This window comes from Pteropus medius, unplaced genomic scaffold (genome assembly GCF_902729225.1).
Source record: "Pteropus medius unplaced genomic scaffold, Ma_sr-lr_union100, whole genome shotgun sequence".
Taxonomy (NCBI): domain Eukaryota; kingdom Metazoa; phylum Chordata; class Mammalia; order Chiroptera; family Pteropodidae; genus Pteropus; species Pteropus medius.
Genome location: NW_024355990.1, coordinates 4,411,960 through 4,433,000, shown reverse-complemented (window position 1 = coordinate 4,433,000; position 21,041 = coordinate 4,411,960). Strand labels below are relative to the sequence as shown.

Below are 21,041 nucleotides of genomic sequence, written 5' to 3'. Positions count from 1 at the left end.
GATGAAAATAGCTGATGGGAACCAGGCCATTGAAAGCAAACACTTGGGCAGCCAGAATAACTGTGGGGCTGGACCTCCACGGGAGGGGTCATCTCTAGCTGCTCCGGCTCAGAATCAGGGAATAGAGCCCAAATGGCAGGCACCCCGTTACAGCCAGGGCTCTCCCTCCCAACAGGAATCCTGGCATTAGGGCCTCTGTTCCCTTCTCCTGCCTTTTAAGAGCAGCTCTTGAAAGATGAGAAATACTGGGAATTCTTGGTGGGTGGAGCGGGGGATAGAACAGGGAGCCATGCATTCAACACGTTTATTGAGCACCTACTATGTGCCAGGCACTGTCCTAGGAACTGGAAAAGGAGGGGTAGCCTGGATCTGTCCCAGCTGTGGTTCTCTCTCCCGAAACAGGGTCACTGGAAGGGGTCTGGGGAGCCTCCTTCCTGGGAGGTGGAAGTATAGGGAAGGGAGACGCCTCTACAAATGAGATGGCAGGGGATGTGTGCGACTCCAAGGCTGGTGCCTTCTCTGGGGCAAGTGGGGGGCGCGGAGAGGCGGGCGTCCCACGAGCTGAGACAGCTGCCCCAGGCCCCCTGCATCACCTCCTCTTCAGCACAGAGATGCAGGACTTCTTGAGGGGCCCGATCTGCAGATGGGCGTCCACACTCTCCAGGAAGAAGGCAGGCTTTAGCCTGCTTGTGAAGAGCCCTGAAAAGTGGCTGTCCAGGCGACTCTGGAAGGGGTCAATGGGGGAGGCCGGGGGGCCGCTCCGGCGGGCCCGAGTGGCCTTCAGCCTCCGCAGAAGGGTCATCTTGCCATCCCGCACGGCATAGAAGGCCAGGGCTCGGTCGGCGTATTCCAGGCAGATCCCGACCGTGGGCGAGAAGGCGTGAGGCAAGGGCGCTTCCAGCCCATGGAACCAGACAGAGAAGCTGCGTCCATTCCACTGCAGGCAGCAGGAGTGGGCATTGCGGCCAAGCCGGCCCCGGTCGTAGGGCTCTTGTGGGGAGAAGTCTTCAGCCATGACCCCCATGCTGACCCAGCCCTCGATGATCTCCACCTCCCAGTAGTAGGTGCCCCGGTCCAGGGCGCCCTCACCCAGCACCTGCTCGCAGTGGGTGAAGCGGGTGGGCGACTCAGGGTAGTTGATGGGACACAGTACCCTCTTCACACCTTTGGTTCCAAACAGCTGCAGAAACTTGTCTGCCGTGTCGCTGTCCAGGTCCACAATGTAGGCAACTGCTCCCACAGAGAGGGACAGAGACGTAGGGCTCAGGGCCAGGCTCAGACAGGGCGGCCCCTCTGCTTCACGCCCACCTCCCTAAACACAGCCTCTCCCAATCTTTGCAACTAGCAAGACTCAGCCCTGCCGGAGAGTTCCCGGTGAGCTGGCCTAGCTCACCCCATGAACAAGGGAGGGGGATCCGAGCGCTCGCGTGCCAGGGCCCAGCTCAGCAGCCATCGGAGGGCCCAGCATGAGCAGAGGGGAGAGCCCAGGTCTACTCACACTTGAGGAAGTAATCCCTGGGCGCCTCACTCTCCAGCTGGCCAGTGCTGTCAGGGTCCTGGGACTCAGCATCTGCTGCCAGAGAGAGAGTTGGGGACAGTGAGAGGGTGTCTCCCCAGCTATCTGGGGCTGGGCTGCTATACAAGGTGCCCCCGGCAGCTGTGACCCCAGTTCCCCGCCCCTATCTCGCCCTGTTCCTCCCAGCATCCCAAGCTGCCTTGGGATAGGCACACATCCAAACACAGCACCGTGTTCCCATGCAGGCCTTGGGTTCTGCTCCCCGCTGCACTTGCCTCCTGGATCCCAGCCTCTTCGGAGCTAGGGGGTGGGCTAGGAGAAGCCCCCTCTGCCCTGTAGCCTATGGTCAAAGGTGCTGACCGGTCGTTACTAGGTGGTGGCTCTGGCCGCTGGCAGGATTTGGGTCCCACCCTGCACCAGGCACAGTTTCCATTCTCCACTCGTGAATGGGCACCAGGCCTGGGGGCCTGTGAGGGAAGACTGGGGAAGGGTGAGTCACTTGGACGGGGCACCCACCTTCCGTGCCGAGCTTCTGCAGCCCGTCCTCATCACTGCCCAGCCCCCGCAGCTGCTCCCACTGGTTGGCGCAGGCTGCGGTCAGCACCTCTGTCACTGCCCTCACAGCTTGGGATGACTTAGTGAAGCTGAGCTCCCTCGGGGGACCAGGCCCAGGGCCGCACCCCTCCTCCAGGGCCAGCCTGAGTGCCAGGAGCTCCTGTGCCAGATAAATAAATGCCCATTAAGGCCCTGCTGGCCTTAGCTCCTCCCAGCGGGGGTGACACAGCTCTGCCAGGAACTCTCGCTTCCACTGCCTGCCCCCCCCCCGCCTCCCGCGCGTCCCCCACCTCCCATGCCCTGGTCTGTGGGAAGAGCGGCCCTCACCTGCAGGAAGCTGACTGAGTCAGCTTCGGGGACCTGACTGAGGTTGTGGCGGGCCTGGCTTAGCCTGCTGCGCTGCTCCTCCCGCCGCTGCAGGTCGCCCTGTGAGCGCCCCAGCATGGTGGTCTCGCCCTCCTCAATGAAGCCAAGCACCTCATTCTGGAACCTCTGCAGGGCGACTGCAGCCTCTGCACACAGCCGGTTCACCCTCTCCCGCTCCGCCGCGGCCGCACTCTGCACAGGACAACGTGGGGGCAGCGGCGTGGGCAAAAGACATCACTGTTTGGGCCCCGTCCTTCCCAGGCCCCACTTTCCCACCCTGCCCTCTTGGAGGGGGGGGGCGGAGGCACCAGCCAGAGTTGCCCTGGGTCTATGCCAGGCCAGGAGAGACGCTCAGCAGGGCCGGGCACAGGCTACCTTGGCGTGGACTGGTCCACACTGCAAGCTCACCCCGCTGGGAGCCTGCTGTAGGAGGGGACAGGGTGAGAGTGGAGTCTGACCTTGATGAGGGCCACCGTGCGTCGGGACTGTGCAATGCCAGCGCCCAGCTCATCCATGCGGTCCTCCACGGCACTCAGGACTTTGGGCTGCTCCGCCTGTGGATGACACCCTTTGTGAGTACAGGGTCTGGCAGAGGCCATGGCCCTGCACTGGAGTCCCGGGCATCGCCAAGGGGCAGGAGAGGGGTGACCCAGGAGTGGCATCTGTGCATAGGTGGGACTGGGAATGGCCACGATGTCCCCCAATATACCAGAGGTGCCTCAAGCACAGGCCGGTGCCATTCCCAAATGCTCAGGGAGAGAGAGCCTGGCTGTGCATTGTCTGCTTCCCCTGACTAGTGGGCAAGTACAGGGCCTTCCACAGTCCTTAGCATCACTCAATTCACTTGAGAACTTCCTTCCGTGGGCAAGGGGCAGAGAATGGGGGGAGGGCCACACAAGAGGGCATTCAGCTGTCCTGGGTATCCCTATCCCCAAAGACTGTGTCCCCAGTCCAGGCCTGAAAATGGGAATTCTAAGCAAATCCCCTGGGTCTTGTGAGTCACCGCTCCAGGCAGGAGAGACGGAAAATCCCAAGGCTGAGGCACCAAGACCAGGCTGGAAGCCAAAGGAAACTGGGGGCGGAGGTAGCGGGGACCAACCACTGCACATGCTCTCACCACGGGCCCTGAACGGCTGGACAGAGCGGTCTGTGTGCTGGGCCGCCGTACCGATGTCGCCTGCCACACCCATCTAAACTCGCAGCCTCAGCCTTGGGCAAATCAGAGCTGGGACTGGCACGAGCGTGGCCCTGAGCATCAGTCACGCTGTGGATATCAGTCGCCCGGGACCCCAGCTCCCTCCTGCCTTAGACCCCTATGGGCCCGCCCTTCGGGTCCTTTTCGCTTTCTCACTGGGTACCCCACAACCCTCACCCCATTTCGACGGAATGTCCCACAGCGAGCAAATGACATTGTCAGGGCTGGAAGGGACAGCAAAGACCCTCAAGTTAGAAGAGGAAATTAAGACCCATCCCAGAAAGGATGGGGCTGTGGGGGCTCCACCACCGCGGGTGCGCATGGCCCGTCACCCTCCCTGGCCCGCCGGCAGCGCCCCCGCCCCACCTCCTGGAGCGCGCGCTCCTGCTCCAGCGGCACGAGCTCGTGGCCCCGATGTTCCTGGGTGGCGCAGGCCTCGCACAGGCACACGCGCTCCCCGCGGCAGTAGCGCTCGAGGGGCCGCAGGTGGCGCGGGCACAGGCTCTCCTCCAGCCGGCGCAGCGGCGGCACCAGGCGGTGTCCGCGTAACGCGGGGCTGCGCTCGTGCGGGCCCAGGTGCGCCGGGCAGAAGGAGGCGAGGCAGGAGAGGCAGGAGAGCGCGGCAGGCAGGGCGGCGCCCTCCGGGCACGCATCACACCGCACCGGTTCTTCGCCCGCAGGCCACGGCTCCGGCGCGCAGGGAGCCGATGGCTCCAGGGCACTGGGCGGCGCGCTGGGCGCCGCGGGCTCGGGGGCCAAGGCCGGGGTTTGCCCGGGGCCGGGGCCGGGCCCGGGGCCCGAACCCTGGCGGAGCTGCAGCAGCTCGGACAGCGTGTGGTTCTTGCGGAGCTGCAGGCCGTCGGGGAAGGGCTCCTGGCACAGCGGGCAGCGGGCCGCGCCGCCCGGCGCGCTGGCGCCACCCGTGCCGCGGTGCGGCCAGAGCGTGCCCAGGCAGGCGAGGCAGAAGTTGTGGCCGCAGGGCAGTGTCACCGGCTCCCGTAGTGGCTCCAGACAGATGGGGCAGCTGAAGGGCCCGCTGCCGTCCATGGCTCCGCGGCCGCCTAGGCGCCGCCTGTTCTGCTCCCGCCTGGGAGGTACCAGGACCGCTCGCGCGGCGGCACCGCCCCCTGGGACGCAGGCCAAGGGTCCCGCCCCCGCCAGTCCTCGGCTCGGACCGCCCCTCAGCGCCACAGGCCCGCCGGTGGTCCCCGACACCCAGCCCCAGCTCAGACCGCGCGGGGCAGCCTCCGGGCCCCTCCTGACACCGAGGGCGTCCTGGGCCCGCGTGTGTGAGGCGAGGGCGCTGCTGTCGGGGGTGTGAGGGAGAAGACCGAGGGCAGAGCAAGCCACACTGGAAAGAACCTGGGAAGGAGTTCGCCCCTCCAAGCCTTCCCAACCCGTGGCCAGGCGGGGAGACGCGGAGGGGCATGCAGAGCCCACTGCGTCCGGCCAGGCCCTTCCTCCTCCAGACCCTTCTCTGCGCCTTTAGCCAAGTTCCTGAGCTGCTGACTGCATTGAAAAATAAGTGCTGATGAGCGCATGTTTTTACCCCTTGGCAACTCTGTTTACCCCCGGTGGGGTGGGGAACTTGAACTTTCTAAACTTGAAATGGGAAGTCGATGTCATCCTCCAAGCCCCTTGTCTGAGGAATTCAGTTCCTCTCCGTGGACACTCAGGGGCACCTACGGAGTGCCTGGGGCTAGATGTGGGGTTTCTCCACGTGGAGACATTTAAGACTCATCTATGCACTTGTAAGTTCTACTTCAGTAATGTTGTTTACAAAAATCGAATGGCAACAAAATAAAGTAGCATCGGAGGGTATAAAATAAATACCCATGAATCCATGCCGATATAAATGACTGGATGCATAAATAACTGGAGGAGAAGAGACAAATTTTCCCATTCAGAAGAATTCTAAATAATTTCTGTAGATACACCTAAGTGGCACATAACTTCCCACGTCGCAGTGTCGCAATGTGGGCTGCGCACGGCAACTTCTTTCCGAAGGGAGTGGAGCAACCTAACGCTGCCTCAGCCAGGTGATCAAGGTCAGTGCCAACAGTGATAAGTCCTGCTGGTCATAAGCACCCTTGATATCATGTGGTCTTCCGCCCAAAAAACCCATAAACCATTCTAAAACATTGGACAAACCGCAGTTGAGGAAGTCTACCAAACACCTGACCAGTACCTCTGGACACTGTCAAGGTCATTAAAAATAAGAAAAGTCTGAGAAATGGTCACAGCCAAGAGAAGACTAAGGAGGCCGATGACTAAATGTGGTGTGTATCCTGGATGGGCTCCTGAAAAAGGACATCAGGGGGAAAAGTAAGGAAATTTGAATTAATTATGGAATAGAGTTAACGAGAATGTATCAATATTGGCTCTTTGATTGCGACAAGTATATCATAGTCACGTAAGATGTTCATAAAAGCGGAAATTGAGAGTGAGGTCTGTGGGAACTCTGCATTATCTTTGCAACTTTCTGTAAACATATCTATTCTAAAATTTAAAAGTTCATTTTAAAAATATATGCTAATTGAGGCAAATCTTCCTACCCCAAGGCCCGCAGACTTCCTGCTGAGACCTCAAAGTGGAAGGATACAGGGGTGAGAGGGATGATCCACCTAGAGGTGGGGCTTCACCATTTTCGCCAAACCAGGGCCCCTCTCAAAGCCTGATGCAGCCTACAGAACCCTTTTCAAAGTAATGCTTTTAAATGCATAAGATAAAATGCGCAGGATTCCATGGAAACCCATTACCTTAAAGTTACAGACAGAAAATATTAAGAAAACAAATTCGTGATAAAGTATATATGTGTTTCTTTAATCCAATAAATATCAAGATTTGATGAGGGGCCTAACGATTACTGTATTTTTGAAAGAATGATGAACATAAGTGTTATTTCAGGTTATCTGTCACCACTGTAACACGCTATGAAAATATCTATTGGCGACAAGTCACAGGTATTGTTAATAGCACCGTGGTGTATGGTGTGTTCGCTCAATTCCTAAAGAAATGCTAAATTTCAGCTAGAGAACAATGAAAAGAAAGATAGAATTCCGCCCGCACCCAAGACTCCAGGTTAAGAATGTCTAATTTAGAGAGATGCTATGCAGAGCCTCTTGACGTCTGCCCTGGAAGAAGGGAAGAAAACTAAGATCTATGAAATACTAAAGGAGAGGTATGACCCACTCTTGGGAGGTTTGTGGGAAAGGAGGGGGAGAATCATGGAGGCCCTTGTGGAGGAAGTGGCATTTGAGCTGGGCTTTCATGGATTGCTAGGACTCAGACATGCAGCATCTAGGGCGGGAAGAGATCTTCCCGGCAGAAGGAGTAGCAGAGGGAGATGGCCTGGGTGTGCCCCGTTTGGCAGGAAGGCCGGTAATGAGTTCCATACGTTTGTTGGTTTCCACAAGGAATACTTGATCCTTACTGTCCCTTATTTGCCAAGACCCATGAAGGGCTCAGAGGCTCAGGCGTCAGCACCATCCTGCTCCCCAGCTTGGCAGCCAGGCTGCCTGGGCTTGCTGAGACCACAGACCTGTCTGATTCTGGAGGGGAGAGGGGTGCCTCTTGGGTTAGGGGGTACTCGAGGGTGGGACGTGCTCAAGAAGATCTGCTTCCCCAGAAAAGCATGGAGATGTGATCTGTCAGGTTAGTGGCATTTCGATATTTCATTTTCATTATTATAGTTTTAAAGTTGTTACTCAATATATTAATTCTTCATTAAATGAACTGGCTCTTAAGAAGAAAGGGTAAGTGGTGCTCTGAGCTCTGCTGGAGCATGTTCATGCCCGCACCTCACTCTATTCTTGCAAGGACTGGGTTGTGGAGGGTGGAAAATAGAATTTCAACAGGTTCCAGATCTTGCCGGAGGTCATATAACTAACTAGTTCTGCAGAGGAGGAAGAATTTAAACCCAGAAGATGCAACCTGAAAATAATCTTAAATCTCATATATGACCCTGTCTGGCTGCAGCATTGCTTAATTTAAAAAAAAAGAAAAAGAGAAAAACTCAAACAGAAATGAAACAGACAAGCAAAAGCAGTCCAGCCAGTGACAGTAACAAGCCATCCTAGGTTCGCCTGCATCTCTGAAAGAAACTTCAGCGGGATCCAAAACCTGTCTCACGGTGGCGTTTTTCTTTATACTAACTTTTAAAAATTCGATTTGTATTTATTTCAAGATAATATACTTAGAGTATTTAAAAAGCAAACTATGTAATAAGGTTTATAACAATAAAACCTGGCCATCTTGTGTCCCGCCTCCCCAGATTCTTGCCCCACGGACAACCAGTTCCAACTCTTAACTGTTAGCAGTTACCTGTCTGTCTGTCTAACACATGCTCATGAGCCTTGGACCTCTGCAGGGATGTGCTGCTCCCATCTCTGGAGATTTAGATTCCTTATCACTTCTCTTCTGTGTTGAATTCTGTCACTTGGCTCCCAGGTCTACCTTTCCTTTTACTGATTTACTTCTTTATTTTTTTTTGAAAAATCCTCTCTGGGAGCATCTCGAGAATGGATGTGGAAGTGCCTGCAAAAAAGCCTTTGTTCAGGCTTCATCCTTGATTGACGGTTTGGCTGGGTATGGGATTCTAGAATGGAAGTCCTTTCTCCTCAGCATCTCAAAGGCCTGGCTTCATTGTCTTCTAGCTTCCAGTCCCACGTTACTTGAAGCCACATTTCAAATCTATGGCCGTTGTACGGCTCCCTTCCTTCTCTTCCTGCTTGGGGAAGAGCAGCCTCTTCCTCTCTCTACGCCCTCGCCGCTCTGGCCTCCAACCCAACTCCCTCCAATTCTACTGCCCCCTGAGGCCCCTGTCTTTTAAAATCTCTCCTGCTCGCCCCTGCCTCTGTTCTGTGTGCCCATCCTCCTGATTCTGTCTCACAGAAGCCCAGAAACTGTGAGGGGTGGGGCAGAAATGCTGGAAACACCCCTAGGCTATTCAAATGTTACATCCTTAAGTCCATGCTGCTTTTTCCCTTTATATCAATGCATTTTTCCTAGATAGTCACAATCCAGAACACTCCCACAGGGCAATGTGGAAAGGCCCAACAGATTAAAAAAAAAAGTAAATTCATAATATAAATGACCCAAAACACTTCCTGCCATGGATGTGGAAAGGGGGCCCATCTTCCTTTCTCTGCCCTTTTCAGAGTGTGGGCTCGGCCAGTTGGACACGTGTGTTGGGGCTTTGGGAATAGGAGGGATGGTTGGAATCTGTATGTTGGGACAGCCAGCAGTGATGGCCACCCGGCCAGCCCAATCTTGTTTCCTGCCCCGTTGGGCCTTTCAGCTCCTGCCCTTAACCCAGCTGTTCAGCGAGCTACCGACTGCCTCCTGTCACTCTGTTGGGCTGCTCAGTCTTAGAAGCCTCCCACCTCCCTACCCATGTTTGGAGAATTCCCCGCCTTAGGATCCTTACCAGAACCTCCTCGCCTAGGCTGCACCAATCAGAGACATGGCCCTGTCCTTGAAGAGAAAGCCACATTGCTGAGGGGCAAGGCCACAAGACAGAGTTTGCAACCGTGGCAGCGGCCAAGGCCAGGTTACAACGTGGGAGGGAAATCTATGTTCTACAAATATAAAAATATTTCCTTTTTGAGTTTGTGTTTTTGCATGTTATCCTTTTAAAAAACTTTTATTGTGAAATATATGCATACACATACATATGAAAATATAAAACCATTACGTACAGAATAAAAAGTTATAAAGCGAACTCCCTTAAAACCACCCAGATCAAGAAGTGTTACGTTTCCAGTAACAAGATTACAGCTGCCCTATGACCCAGCAGCCCCACTTCCAGAAACACACACAAAAAAACATGTATGGGGATTTTCGTGGAAGCACGTTCTGAACAGCAGAAGCCAAAGTCGAAGTACCTCGAGCTGTCCTGGCAGCCATGTACATCTCTGTGCAAAATCCCCACACCTGGTAGGGATGACGGACCAAGGCTGTGCCTCGACAACGGGGCCGGTGTGATGGAGGGCCAGGGGGCTGGGGAACAACTTGACTCAAGGTTGCTTCGTTTTTGTCTTTTGTAAAAAAATAAAATCTGCAAGGGCTGTTTTTCTGTCGAGCAATCCCACTTTAGGTCATTCGGTCTATGAGCCTACGGACATGGATGCAAATATAGCCAAAGCTTCCTGCGCAAAAATCATCATCACGGCAATATTTTTACAGCCCCAAGTAAAACAGTTTGAATGTCCGATAATTGGTAAATAAATCTCCATAGTCATGAGAACGACCGTCTATATAGTAATCATTCAGGGAAAAGAATTTAACAATGTGGAAAACGCTTATGGCGGAGAAAAATGTAGACAACACACTGTTGATGAAATGCAATCGCAAGGATGTGCGAAACAGAAAAGACTCAAATATCGAAAGGTGAAGGCGAAAAGAAAGGGCGGAGGTAAAAATCGCTTTTCTCTAGGAATCGTTTGCAGTCGGCCTCCCGCCGCTGCCCCTGCGGCCTCCGCTGGCCCGGGGGAGGCTCGCTGGAGCTGAGAAGTGCGCTATTTTGCTGCACACTCTGGAGTGTGTGAAGCGCACTGCACGCAAAGCACACTGCGCACGCTCGCCTGGAGGACCAGGAGCCCCTGGATGCTGCACTAGCCTCTGAGGCCCAGGCAGACCTGGAACTGAGTTCCGCCTGGGACGGGGGCCTCTCATTTCACTGCGTACCTAGTCCCTGTCCCTTTCAAAGAGGCTGGGAAAGTAAACTCCAGTAAGTGGCCCAGCCTGGTCCTGAGTTAGTCTTCTAGCCAAGAGCTGGACCCATTCATTATATATAGCTGGGCCTCGGGTCCCTAGGCCAGGGGCTGGGGCAGCTCTTGGGCACACAGGCATGGTGGCACCTGTCCCTAGCCCAGAGTTCCATCCTGTGCCCTCCTCAGCTGAGACCCGAAGCCTCTTCCTGGAGACCTGAAGAGGGTTTGGCCTCAGGCCGATGGCAAAGGGTCAGGGTCCTACCCTCTAGGAGCCAGAAGATGGGGTAGAGGGGCCGGGTGAAGATGGCATGGAAGGTGTGCAGGAGCTGGGCCTCGGGCTCCAGGCTGTAGAAGGTGAGGCAGCCAGAGACCAGGTCCAAGTCCACGCCCAGGAGCTTCCCCGACACCGCCGGGAGGCGCCGGGCCTCCCCGTTGTGCCAGGCCTGGGCGCCTTCCTCCTGAATGCAGAGCCCCCAGGAGTGGGGCCCCCGGCCGATGTTGTCTGTGTGGGGTCCCTGCCTGAGCCGCGTCAGTTCTGGGTAGGCGACACCCAGGGTCACTGAGTGGTTGGACGTGCGCACCTCCCAGTAGTGCCGCCCGGACTGGAAGCTCTGGGCACATTGCACCTGCCAGAGCTCGAAGCTGCCTGGCCTGGCCGGGCCCCGCGGCTTGAGACAGTGCTTCACCTGCTGGTCCTGCCGAGACAGGTAGAGGTGGCGGTTGGCGCTGTCTGGATCAAAGGTCAGATTTCGGTAATCTGTTGGGGAGAGATGGACCGAAGGTAAGAGGGCGGGGTGTCTGCGCACGTGCACCCCCCTTGTTCCCAAAGGGGAAGGCGGCAACGGGAGCCCCGCTGACAGGATGCCAGGCACAGGATGCTGCAACCTGGGCGGGCAGTGGATGTCGTCACGGCGGTCAGTCCTCGCAGTAACCCGACGTGGGACCTTCCACACGCCTCTTTCCACAGATGAGAAAACTGAGGTCCAGAAAGGTAACCTAACTTGATAGTAACTGGGAGAACTATGATTGATCCCAGGTTTGTGTGCCCAGACCCTCGTGAAACACTATACTGGATCCATGTGTAAGAGGTGTGTGTCCTGCAGTGGGTATGCAGGGGGGTGAGGCCAGACCCAGGGATGGTCACAGCACATGCCACACACACATACTCACACATGCACACGAACATGCAGGAGTATACATGCCCATGTGCTCGCAGTGCACGTGCATTCACACATGCACCCACACATGTAATGATGCACTCACACGCACACACGGGTGAACATACATGCGTCGGGCCTCCTTACTCTGCCAAAGTTTCCTCCTCAGTGGACAAATCAGGCTCAGGACGGGTGCCCGGGGACCTGGGGCCTCTAAGGGCAAAGCAGTGTTAGGAAGTGATGGGGAGGGGAGCTCATGGAGGGCTGGGCCCTGACTCACCCCCATCCCCAGTGGGAGGGACAGCTGGACCCCAAGGGGTAGGGAGAGATATGGAATCCGCCTTACCCATGGGACCCAAGTCAGCTGCCTCAGCTAGTGCTTCGGGGGGGCCCTCCTTGTCCAGGAGAAGGTCACAAAGCTGGCTCAGGGACTCCTTCAGGCCACCCAGCTGCTGATCCTCATCCCACTGTGGGGGAGTCAGTGGCCCGAGTGGCCCCGGGGGCACGAGGAGCTGTGATTCCTGAGTCCCAGGGACAGCTGCAATAAGCTTTGGCACAAGAGGCAGGCATGCTGGTCCCCCAGCCTGCTGCCCTGAGGCCTGGTACCTGGAAAAATGTTTGGTCATCCGAATGCTCCAGGAGGTCCCGGATCCTGTGGTCAGAATGAACCACAGCCTCCAGGTGGCCCTGGATTCGCTGCTCCTCGTCCCGGGCCTGTGCCAGAGCCTGTGTCTTGGCCACTTCGATGTCCCTCAGTGCCGATATCCGACGCATCTCCAAGGCCTGCAGCAGGCAGCTGAACTTGGCAGAGACCATGGAAGCCAGGGTGCAGATTGAGTTCTGGGTGGGCACAGGAAAAGCCTAGGGTGGCCAGGGCCCTGCCCCACACCAAGGCAGGCCAGGGCCACAGCTGCCCATGGAGCTGAAGGATGGGGATGCCAGGAGCTAGGATGCCTGGAACCTCTTCCCCCTGCGCAGCCCCTCACTCCATGATGCCAAGGAGCATTTCCAAGGTAGCTCACATCTACTGCCCAGCGTTCCAGGGACAAGATGGTGGATGCCTGAAGGACACAACACGAAGACATGGCGGGGTGGGACAGACAGGCCTGTACCTGGATCTGGCTGCTTTGCTGCTGCAGCTCCTGTAGCTGGCTCTTCGCCTGGGTGGCCTGCTGCTGGGTGACTTCCAGCATGGCTCTCAGCCGAGCCTGTGGTGCCCACGGGGGGACGGGGGATGAGTGACAAGAGGGGGCGAGGATTGGTTGTGAAGTCCCCCTCATTCAACCCACAAACACCTGTAGATGCTGGGCAACCCCTCCTTGTACCGCCCCAGGCAAGGGTGACCAGCGGGCTGGCACAGAGCCCCTTGCCCACCTGGAACAGGACAGTGCATGGGCACAGCAGAAGCCTTGGGCTGAACACCTGACTTCCAGCCTGTCTTGCAATCTGAGCAACCTGGGGCAGAGCACCCGCCCTCTCTGGGCTGTAACCCCACCCTAGTACCCCTAGTCAGTAAATGGGAGCAATATTTCTGGCTTAGGTGGCCTTGCAGGGAAGGGGCGATGGCCCAAAGCACCAAAGCTATTTGATGAGTGGGCTGTGCAGTGCATGTATAAGATGGGCTCTTCCAAATGCCTGGCCAGTTCTCAGCCCCAGCTTTGGGCACCAGAGGAAGAGGGCATCCCTATCTGGTTGTGCCACCTCTGGTCCCCTTGCGGATCAAAACGTTGTGGTCTCCTGCCCCATTCCCGCTAGGACCTGGTTCCCTAGTCCTGATCAAGAGTCTGTCTTGCTTCTTCTCCTCCCAGAAACGCTTGCAGTAAGGGCTGCTGTTATCCCCACTTCACAGTCCAGGAAATGAGTGAGATGTTGATAGTTTGGCCAAAGTCATCAGATTTTCCTAGTTCCAGTGCTCCGCCTCTGTCCAGGCCCTATGTAGGAAGTAGGAGGGCTGACCTTCCTGGTCACCTCTACTCCCCCCGAAGGACTTGCATCTGCCCTTCTCATACCCCACGCAGTTGCACTGCACTTCCTCTCTCTCTAGCAAAATCCCCGCTTTGTCAGCGCCTGCGACATCTGGTTGTATCGCCTGTCCCGCCTCCCTGTTGCCGTCATCTACTGGCTCCACTGCAAAATCTCATGCTTAGTGCTGGGTGTTCATGCCACCAGCAGAGCCCTTTGCTTCACTCCATCTTATGAACTCTTCCCTGACCTCGCCCTGGCCCGTCCCCAGCTCTGAAATCTCAATTTGAAATATCTGTTTCTGACCATCACTTCTTTTTATCTTGGAATTAAGAACACCCCAAAGCCGCCTCATGCCGAAGCTGCCCGCGCAGTGGAGAGCGGGGCGGGGCGCCCCGCGCGTGTCACCTCGCGCTCCCGGCGCTCAGCGTCCAGCAGCACCCACTCGTGGAGGCGACACTCGGTCACGGGGCACGCGCTGCACACGCAGCGGCCCTCGGTGCGGCAGAAGAGTTCGAGCGGCCGCCCGTGCTGGGGACAGCACGCGCTGGGGTCCGGGCTGGGGCCGGGCCCGGCGCGCACCACCTCCAGGACTCCGCTGAGCGCCACATTGCGGCGCAGCTCGGCGCCGTCGCGGAAGGGCTCCCGGCACTCCGGGCACGCCTTCTCGCAGCCGCCCCACCAGTCCCGGATGCAGGCCCCGCAGAAGTTGTGGCCACAGGGCAGGGTCACCGGGTCCTGGTAGAGTCCCAGGCAGATGGAACAGGTCAGCTTGTCCTCCAGCAGCGACGTGGCCATGTTGGCTGCGGGCGGAGGGCGGGCCCGAACCGCGCCGCGGAATGTCCCGGCCTCTTAAAGGGACCGTGAGCCCGGCAGGTGCGGCGGGGAGGAGCGCAGGCCTGCGTGGGGAGACAGGCGTGACAGCCCTTATCTGAGGAACCTCAGCAGCCGCGCGCCCAGTCCACCCCTGCGTCTCCGCCCATGCTGCGCCCACGGCCTCCCGCCTCCATGTAGGCCTCGAGCCACCCCGGGCCGAGAGGTGAGATCTGGCCTTCTGGTCCCACCTTGTGACCCCCATTCCGCTTTCCCAGACCCTCAGTCCAGCAGCTCCCGTACAGGGGATTTGGTCGCGGCCTCTAGAGACAGGAACCGCACCGGGCCGGCCCTCCCCTTGGCTGAGAGCCATCACGGAATCTTTTCTGGACCCCTCATCTGAAACCTAATAACATCGGCATCTACCACTCCCGGTTCCGGCGATTAAATGAGACAGTGCACTGCGGGTACCTGGCGATGAGAGCAGGGGCCACACAGCTAGTACTCATTAAATGCGTTCTCCCGACCCAAGCTGCTCTGCTGCACTTCCTCCTTGAGCTGAGTCTCAGGCATTTGTCAGATCGGGGTGTCTCCCTTCTCTAGGCCAGGCAGAAACAGTGAGGTGGGCATTTCTGGTCACCAAGAGACAAACCAGTCGTGTTTTTCATATCCCTTAATGGAAACCCGAAAGATGCCCACCCGTGCCCGCCCTCTGCTGGCGAGTTCCTTGTTTGCAGGTCTAGGCTGTTCTGGAAAGCGGTAACTCTCTAGCAGCTGAGCAGAGGACTCTGGATCACTAACCCACCCGTGGGGCAGTGTTGGGCCAGGACCGGCTGGAGGGTTAACTCTTTCTAAACAAGCCAGCCTAATTTTGAGGCAGGATGCCCTCTCACTGGGCTGCTGCACCATGCCTTGTGTTGTAAACATGTCGTTTCTTTCCCTGGAAAAGGTGCACAAATCTCGTGACTGGCTTCTGGGCAGTCTTTACCTCAGAGGGGAGAAAGAAATACCCTAACTATCCAGTGAAGGAGAAGGGGCTTTCTGGGCTCCCAGCAGGGTTGTGCCCAGAGGTGTGAGGCCTGCGGACGCCCATCTGACAGGCCCCCTTATTCAGAGCATCCGCTGGCCCCGGCCAGGAGCCCGCAGCACACTGCGAACAGCCAGCAAGGGACTGATGCTCGGGGCTGTGGGAGCAGCCAAGGCCATGGACTGCTTTTCTTTTTCCGTACCTGTCTTCAGCCACAGGATCACAGGACCCCTGACACCCTCAGGAGGCAGAGGTGACGGGCCATTTCCTGGGGTGGGGGGCAGCCGTCTTCCTACCCATGAAGCAGTATAACTTTGGCAGGGGGATGGGGGCGCCTGTAGGCTCCCGGAACAGAGCCAGGCCAGCTATAGCAAAAATCATCTTTATTCACACACACACACACCCCTGCCGCCAGCCCTGGAGAGAGCCTCTTCACTCCCAGGCCCTGGCCTGCTGGGCGGGCTGCAGAGGGGCTGCCTCAGGCGGGGCCTGGAAGGCCCAGCTCACTCTCTGAGGTGGGTGGCACTCTGGCCACTCAGTAGATGCCATAGGTGGGTTCGTGACTGTCCCTGTACCGGTCCAGGTAGCGCAGAGGCTGCCGGTGGGGGAAGCACTTCTGCTTGGGGTGGTAAGGGGGCGGCCGCACAAACTCAAACACGGGCTCCCGCATGTCTGCAAGAAGAGTGAGGGGGTGTGGGTGTGGGCTGCTGTTGGCCTGAGCCCCTCTTCCTGTCTCTAGGCTAGGAAGACCCAGCCAACCCGCTGGAGGAATGGCCGACCCCTTGTGGCCAGGGAGAACCGCCTGTCAGGCCCAGAGAGGTCTGTGAGCTCAGGCCAGCGCCCCGCTCCTCCAGCCCACTTTGCCCTTACCCAGAAGCTGGTGGAAGGTGTGGGTGACCGAGTCATCCCAGCGGCACTGGAAGAAGGCCAGGCCAGCTGGAGTCATGGCTTCTTGGTGTTTCTTGTAGAAATCAAAAGTGTGGAAGGTCCGCTGGGCAAGCTGGTAACTGTAAGAAGATGGGGAGCACTGGAGAGTAGGGAGTGGGGCACCAGAGGCCCACAGCTCACCTCCAGCCCCACGGGCAAGCCTGAGAAGCCCCTTAGGGTCTGCCTAGCACAACTACTGTTCTGCCCGCCTTGAAGCCTGAGTTAAGAGGGAGGGGGACTGAGCAAGACCACCCCTTCCTGGGAAGCAGGCCTGAGGTGGGGTGATGGTGGCAGTGACGTGTGGAGGGTGTGGATTACCAGGGTGAGGGCCGGGTGTCCCCAGAAAAGTCGATTGGCTTGTCCTGCCTGAAGAGCAGGAAGGCAAAGCGGTGGAAGCCGGAGCCGCGGGCAGGGAAGGGGGGGAGGTAGGGACACGCCTCCTGTCCTTCAGCCACCCTGTTGCCTGGGATATTGGTTCTGGTGGGATAAAAAGTAACCTGTTAATTGCCACTCGAGGGAGGTGGCAGCAGGAGCATCCCCAGCCACGTTCTCCCTAGAGACTGATATAACTCCTGAGATCTCTATCATACAGTCAAGTAGGAGGTGGAATTCTGTGAAGCCTTGGGGTTCAGAGGCCGAGGCCAAGGGTCTCAGAGGCTGTCAGGATGAGAGTAAGGCTGAGCAGCCTGTTCGCTAGGCCCTGGGGAGCTGGTGAGGCTGCCACAGCCATTAAGACTGGAGACCACGCAACCTTTGAGCTGCTTCTCTCTCCATTTCCTGAAGCTTTGTGGTCTGCCTAGCCTGGCGCCAGGATGGCCACTGACCTGCCTCGAGAGGCAGCCCCAGACGGTCCTGCTACACAGGCTGGGAACTGCAGCTGAATAAGAACGAGAGAAACCAGTCTCCCAGTCACCGGCCCCGATTACCTAGAGGTCCCAAAGCTGGGGTCACCTGCTTGACTTCTGCCCCCTGGCCTGGTGCTCAGAGCCAAAGGCCACCAAGAAAACATCCTGGGCATGTCACAGCTGCCAGAGGCCTCTCATGGTCACTTTCCCATTTGATTATCACAGAGCCCCTCAGGGTGGTTAAGGAACATTGAGGCACCATTGTAGTTTTACAAGTGAGGAAATGAGTTCAGGGAGACCAACAGGCCTGTGGGAGCAGCCCAGGCCCGTGGCCTGCTTTTCTTCTGTCTCTGTCTTCAGCCCGTGGATCACAGGGCCCCTGACACCCTCAGGAAGCAGAGGTGAGGGGCCACCTCCTATGGTGGATGGTTAATCCGAAGTCCCACTGTTAATCCATGGTGAAGCCCAAACTGAAATTCAGGTGTAGCTCTTTCCAGGATTCCACGGCCTCCGTGCATGCCTCTGACCCACTGCCCCACCCCAGGTACTCACACCAGCCAGTGGACATACTCGGCATCCGGCTCCAGCAGGTGTCCATCTGCACACAAACAGACCCATTGAGTGAAGGCCCTGCCACCCTCTGTCACCCGTTCCCTTGGAAGAAGCAGGGGCTGGAGCTCTTCACTTGGCCCTTCCCCCAGCTCCCTGGCTCATGGGAGGGAGGGAGGCCTAGCGAACCCTAGATACCTACCCAAGTTGGTGAGCAGCAGTGTCCACATGGAGCCCTTGTCTGCCTCATAAGTCACCTCTGGAGCCTGGGCAGCCTGACAGGGAGAGAATGGGGGAGCTGTCACCCTTACCAGGGCCAGACAACATGTTATAAGCACCTTCTTCCTGGAGGGCAGGAACCTGAGGCAGCCTTGGAGAAGGGAGAGCCCACTCTGACCTAAACAACCCGAGAGGCAGGCTGGCAAAGAGAAACTCATAGAAGGAGCCCGGCAGAGCTGCCTCTCCAGAGATCTGAAACGTGTCAATGGACAGGGGCCAGGAGGGCACTCTGAGGACAGCGGACCAGTCACCGGAGCATGCCAAGACGGAGCTTTTTCTTTCATTCGGTTCCTCCTTTTTTTTTTTTGGTAATTATCATGGTTTCGTTTACCAGGAAATCTAAAAGAGGAGACATGCACCAACAAAACTCTGAACAGGCCATGACGACATCGTGCTCGTGCCTCCTTAACCACCTCGACGAATCTTTCAAAAAGGAGCAGTCCTCGGCCCTGCAGTGGGATGTGTCTGTGCACGTGGGGCAGGGAAGGGTGCAAGCCCGCAATTACCTCAGTTGGAGTGACCTCATTGCCATAGTACACAGGCATCAAGTCTTCCTCACCCACGGCATAGGCCACGTGCAGGGGAACTCGGGGCACAAAGGTGGCACCGTGGAACAGGTCTCGGTAGAGGCCATAGTACTCTGCCAGACGCTGCTTGTGGTAGGGGCCACAGGTCTTCTCCCACTCAGCCCGCACAGCCTCCAGCGGGATCCGCACTGGGAAGGAATAATGCCACTGGGATGCACAGTGGGGGCAGGGACACGCCGGGCCCTCTCCCCTGGGAGGGCCTACCTGTGTGGAGGCGGGCGGCTCGCTCCTCCTCCACATTGGACCGCAGCTCCCGGAGGACCTGTTTTCGCTCCAGCAACTGTTGGGTCCGACGGATCTTAGGTGGAGGCAGCCCAATGTCAATGTTGTCTTTGGGATCTGGGAGGGAAGATGTGTTGGAGAAAGTGGGATCATGTCTTGGTAAAGCCACCTGTCCCTACCTAATCCTCTCACCTGCCCAACGTCTGCTGCTAAAGCTTTCCCTTTAATTCACAAAACAAGCATACTGTGCAGTGTCTGCTTCACAAACCTGAACTGGATCCAGTTGCTAAGCAAACAGGGTAAGCTTGAGATTGTATTTTCTGATCCCTAAACCAAGTTACACTGTCTAGGTCATGGGAAATAGAGGCAGATGGTCTCTGAATTATAGTTGGGATCACCTTCAAGTCTGTTCATAGCTGGCCACAGACACACACCTGTGTCCTCCGTAGAATTAACAACTGAAGCTGGAAAGCCTTAAGGAAGCAGCTCTCACATTTAATGAACAAATCATACAGCTTGCCTAGGAAATTTGTTACAATTCAGATTCTGACTCAGCAGGTGAGTTGGGGCCTGAAATCGCATCTCTAACAAGCTCCTAGTTAATGCCTGTGTTGCTGGTCCCAGAACACACTGAGTAGCCAGGCCTGAGAGAACTTTCAATCCAACACCTTTTTCCTTTTGCATTAGACAATAAGTAACGTGCAGTGAACCCTCATCAGAGACGGCATTAGTCTAAGAATTCCAATGGGCTGTGTTCTTTAATCCTCACAATTTTGTGACGGGCACAATTATTTGATTTTGTAGTTGAAGAAACTGAAGCTCAGAGAAATCACTCCCAAAAGGTCACGTGGACTTGGGTTTAAAGCAGGCTGTGCAGATTCCATGCCTGTGCCCTTAACCACCATAAACACTGCCTCTGTAAATGCTTTCCAAAGGATGCACTTGTAAGTTGCTCAAGGGCAGGGTGCCAGAGTCACCCTCCCCAGAGCTTTCAATTTCACTCAGCAAAGGACTGTACATCTATGTGCTGGGCACTATGCGGGTGCGAGGATCCAATGATGGTCAAGACTGGCAGGATTCCTGTCCCTAGGGAGCTCACAACTGGGAGGAAGGCGAGGAAAAGATTCAAGATAGTGTGGCCAGGGCTATGTACAGAATATTTTAGGAGCGTAGAGGGTCGTTCTGGCGGGGCGGGAAGTGGTCAAGAAAGGGTTTTAGAAGTAGAAATATGTAAGGTAGATCCCTAATAGTGGAGGAAGGGAATGTTCTAAGTACCGGGGACGACAGATGTGAAAAATCGTGGTGGGACTACACCGCTAACAGTGCTCAAGGGGACACAGGCTGGCTCCCCACCAAAGCTCGGGGAGGACGCCGGTGGGACCCCCGTCCCGAGTCCCGAGGCTGGCGCCCAGAGCCCCTGCTCCGGTCGCCCCGCACCTGACTTCTCCCCGAAATGCTCCCGGTAGGTCCGCCACCAGTGCGGGGCCCGCGCCTCCTGCTCAGCCTGGCGCCGGTAGCGGTCGAAACTGCGATACTTCTCCAGCCGCTCCAGGTTGCTCACATCGATGTCCTCATTGGGCATCGGCCCCAAAGGGGCAGTGCGGCGGCTCAGCGCGGCTGCGGGCAGTGAGCGGAACGTCAGGCCGGCTATGGCCCGGTCCCACGGAGGCCGGAGCGGGCGCTGGCTTGAACCCCAGGGTGCAGGCTAAATGGGGACCTCCAAGAACCCCCCGACCCCCAGAACCCTCACCCGAGGTGCTGAAGCCCCGCCACCTCTGACTTCTGCACAGCGCGGGTCGCCACCAGGGCGCCGCCATCTTTCCTCACGTCGGCGCCGCCGCCCCTAGGCCCCCGCAGAGGTGGCCAGGCAGAGCAGAGCCTGCCTGCAGACCAGCCCCGCCGGGTCCGGAACCTAGGAGCCACGCCCCTCCCAGGCCCCCGACTCCTCCTTCCCGGGATCCCGGATCTCCTTCCTCCCGGCCACAGGCAGCTGCGGGCGCGGGGCGCCCGGGCTCCGGAAGTTCCCTGTGGACGGCTGGGCGAAGCTGTGCGCGGTCGGAGTCCCTGCCCGGCGCCGGCCACCAGGGGGCGGCACAGACCAGGAGCGGCAGGCGGGGCCAGGCCTCCGCCCGGAAGCGAGGAGGTCGGCGCTTTGCGGGAGTCCGGGTGCACCTCTGGACCCAAACCCCGGAAGCGGTATCCTGAGCCCCTCAGTGGTGCAGCAGCACGGGCTGGGGGCGGGGTGCGAGCACGGATGCTGGCGTCAGGCTGCTTGGGTTCAAATTCCAGATTGTGACCTCGCGCCTTTGCAGTTGCCTCATTTGGGAA

The 21,041-nt window shown here is 57.4% G+C and overlaps 3 protein-coding genes across 9 annotated transcripts; all 3 read right to left on the bottom strand.

Annotated features, from left to right (window-relative positions):
• Window positions 1–290: 290 nt before the first annotated feature.
• On the bottom strand, window positions 291–4,733 carry TRIM47 (tripartite motif containing 47). 2 transcript variants are annotated; one of them, XM_039859293.1, is made up of 6 exons: window positions 3,999–4,733; window positions 2,896–2,991; window positions 2,399–2,629; window positions 2,033–2,231; window positions 1,499–1,573; window positions 291–1,230 (listed from the first exon to the last, which is right to left on the bottom strand). In XM_039859293.1, the coding sequence occupies exons 1-6, from the start codon at window positions 4,677–4,679 to the stop codon at window positions 590–592; spliced, it is 1,923 nt and encodes a 640-aa protein (XP_039715227.1). In that variant the 5' UTR covers window positions 4,680–4,733; the 3' UTR covers window positions 291–589. The 2 variants fall into 2 exon arrangements, with proteins under 2 accessions (XP_039715227.1, XP_039715228.1); XM_039859294.1 differs by having other exon boundaries at window positions 1,499–1,570; window positions 3,999–4,732.
• A 4,535-nt stretch (window positions 4,734–9,268) lies between these two features.
• TRIM65 (tripartite motif containing 65) lies at window positions 9,269–14,962 on the bottom strand. 5 transcript variants are annotated; one of them, XM_039859164.1, is made up of 8 exons: window positions 14,749–14,961; window positions 13,873–14,363; window positions 12,615–12,710; window positions 12,109–12,342; window positions 11,849–12,023; window positions 11,609–11,715; window positions 11,231–11,321; window positions 9,269–11,102 (listed from the first exon to the last, which is right to left on the bottom strand). In XM_039859164.1, the coding sequence occupies exons 2-8, from the start codon at window positions 14,260–14,262 to the stop codon at window positions 10,528–10,530; spliced, it is 1,668 nt and encodes a 555-aa protein (XP_039715098.1). In that variant the 5' UTR covers window positions 14,263–14,363; window positions 14,749–14,961; the 3' UTR covers window positions 9,269–10,527. The 5 variants fall into 5 exon arrangements, with proteins under 5 accessions (XP_039715098.1, XP_039715099.1, XP_039715101.1 ...); XM_039859165.1 differs by having other exon boundaries at window positions 13,873–14,962; XM_039859167.1 differs by lacking the exon at window positions 11,231–11,321 and having other exon boundaries at window positions 11,650–11,715; window positions 14,749–14,956.
• Window positions 14,963–15,670: 708 nt separating this feature from the next.
• Window positions 15,671–20,595, bottom strand: MRPL38 (mitochondrial ribosomal protein L38). Of its 2 annotated transcripts, XM_039859170.1 has the most exons (9): window positions 20,464–20,595; window positions 20,151–20,330; window positions 18,696–18,830; window positions 18,411–18,619; window positions 17,828–17,900; window positions 17,629–17,674; window positions 16,550–16,708; window positions 16,175–16,311; window positions 15,671–15,976 (listed from the first exon to the last, which is right to left on the bottom strand). In XM_039859170.1, exons 1-9 carry the CDS (start codon window positions 20,528–20,530, stop codon window positions 15,840–15,842), a joined length of 1,143 nt encoding a protein of 380 aa, XP_039715104.1. In that variant the 5' UTR covers window positions 20,531–20,595; the 3' UTR covers window positions 15,671–15,839. The 2 variants fall into 2 exon arrangements, with proteins under 2 accessions (XP_039715104.1, XP_039715105.1); XM_039859171.1 differs by lacking the exon at window positions 20,151–20,330 and having other exon boundaries at window positions 20,464–20,568.
• Window positions 20,596–21,041: the final 446 nt, after the last annotated feature.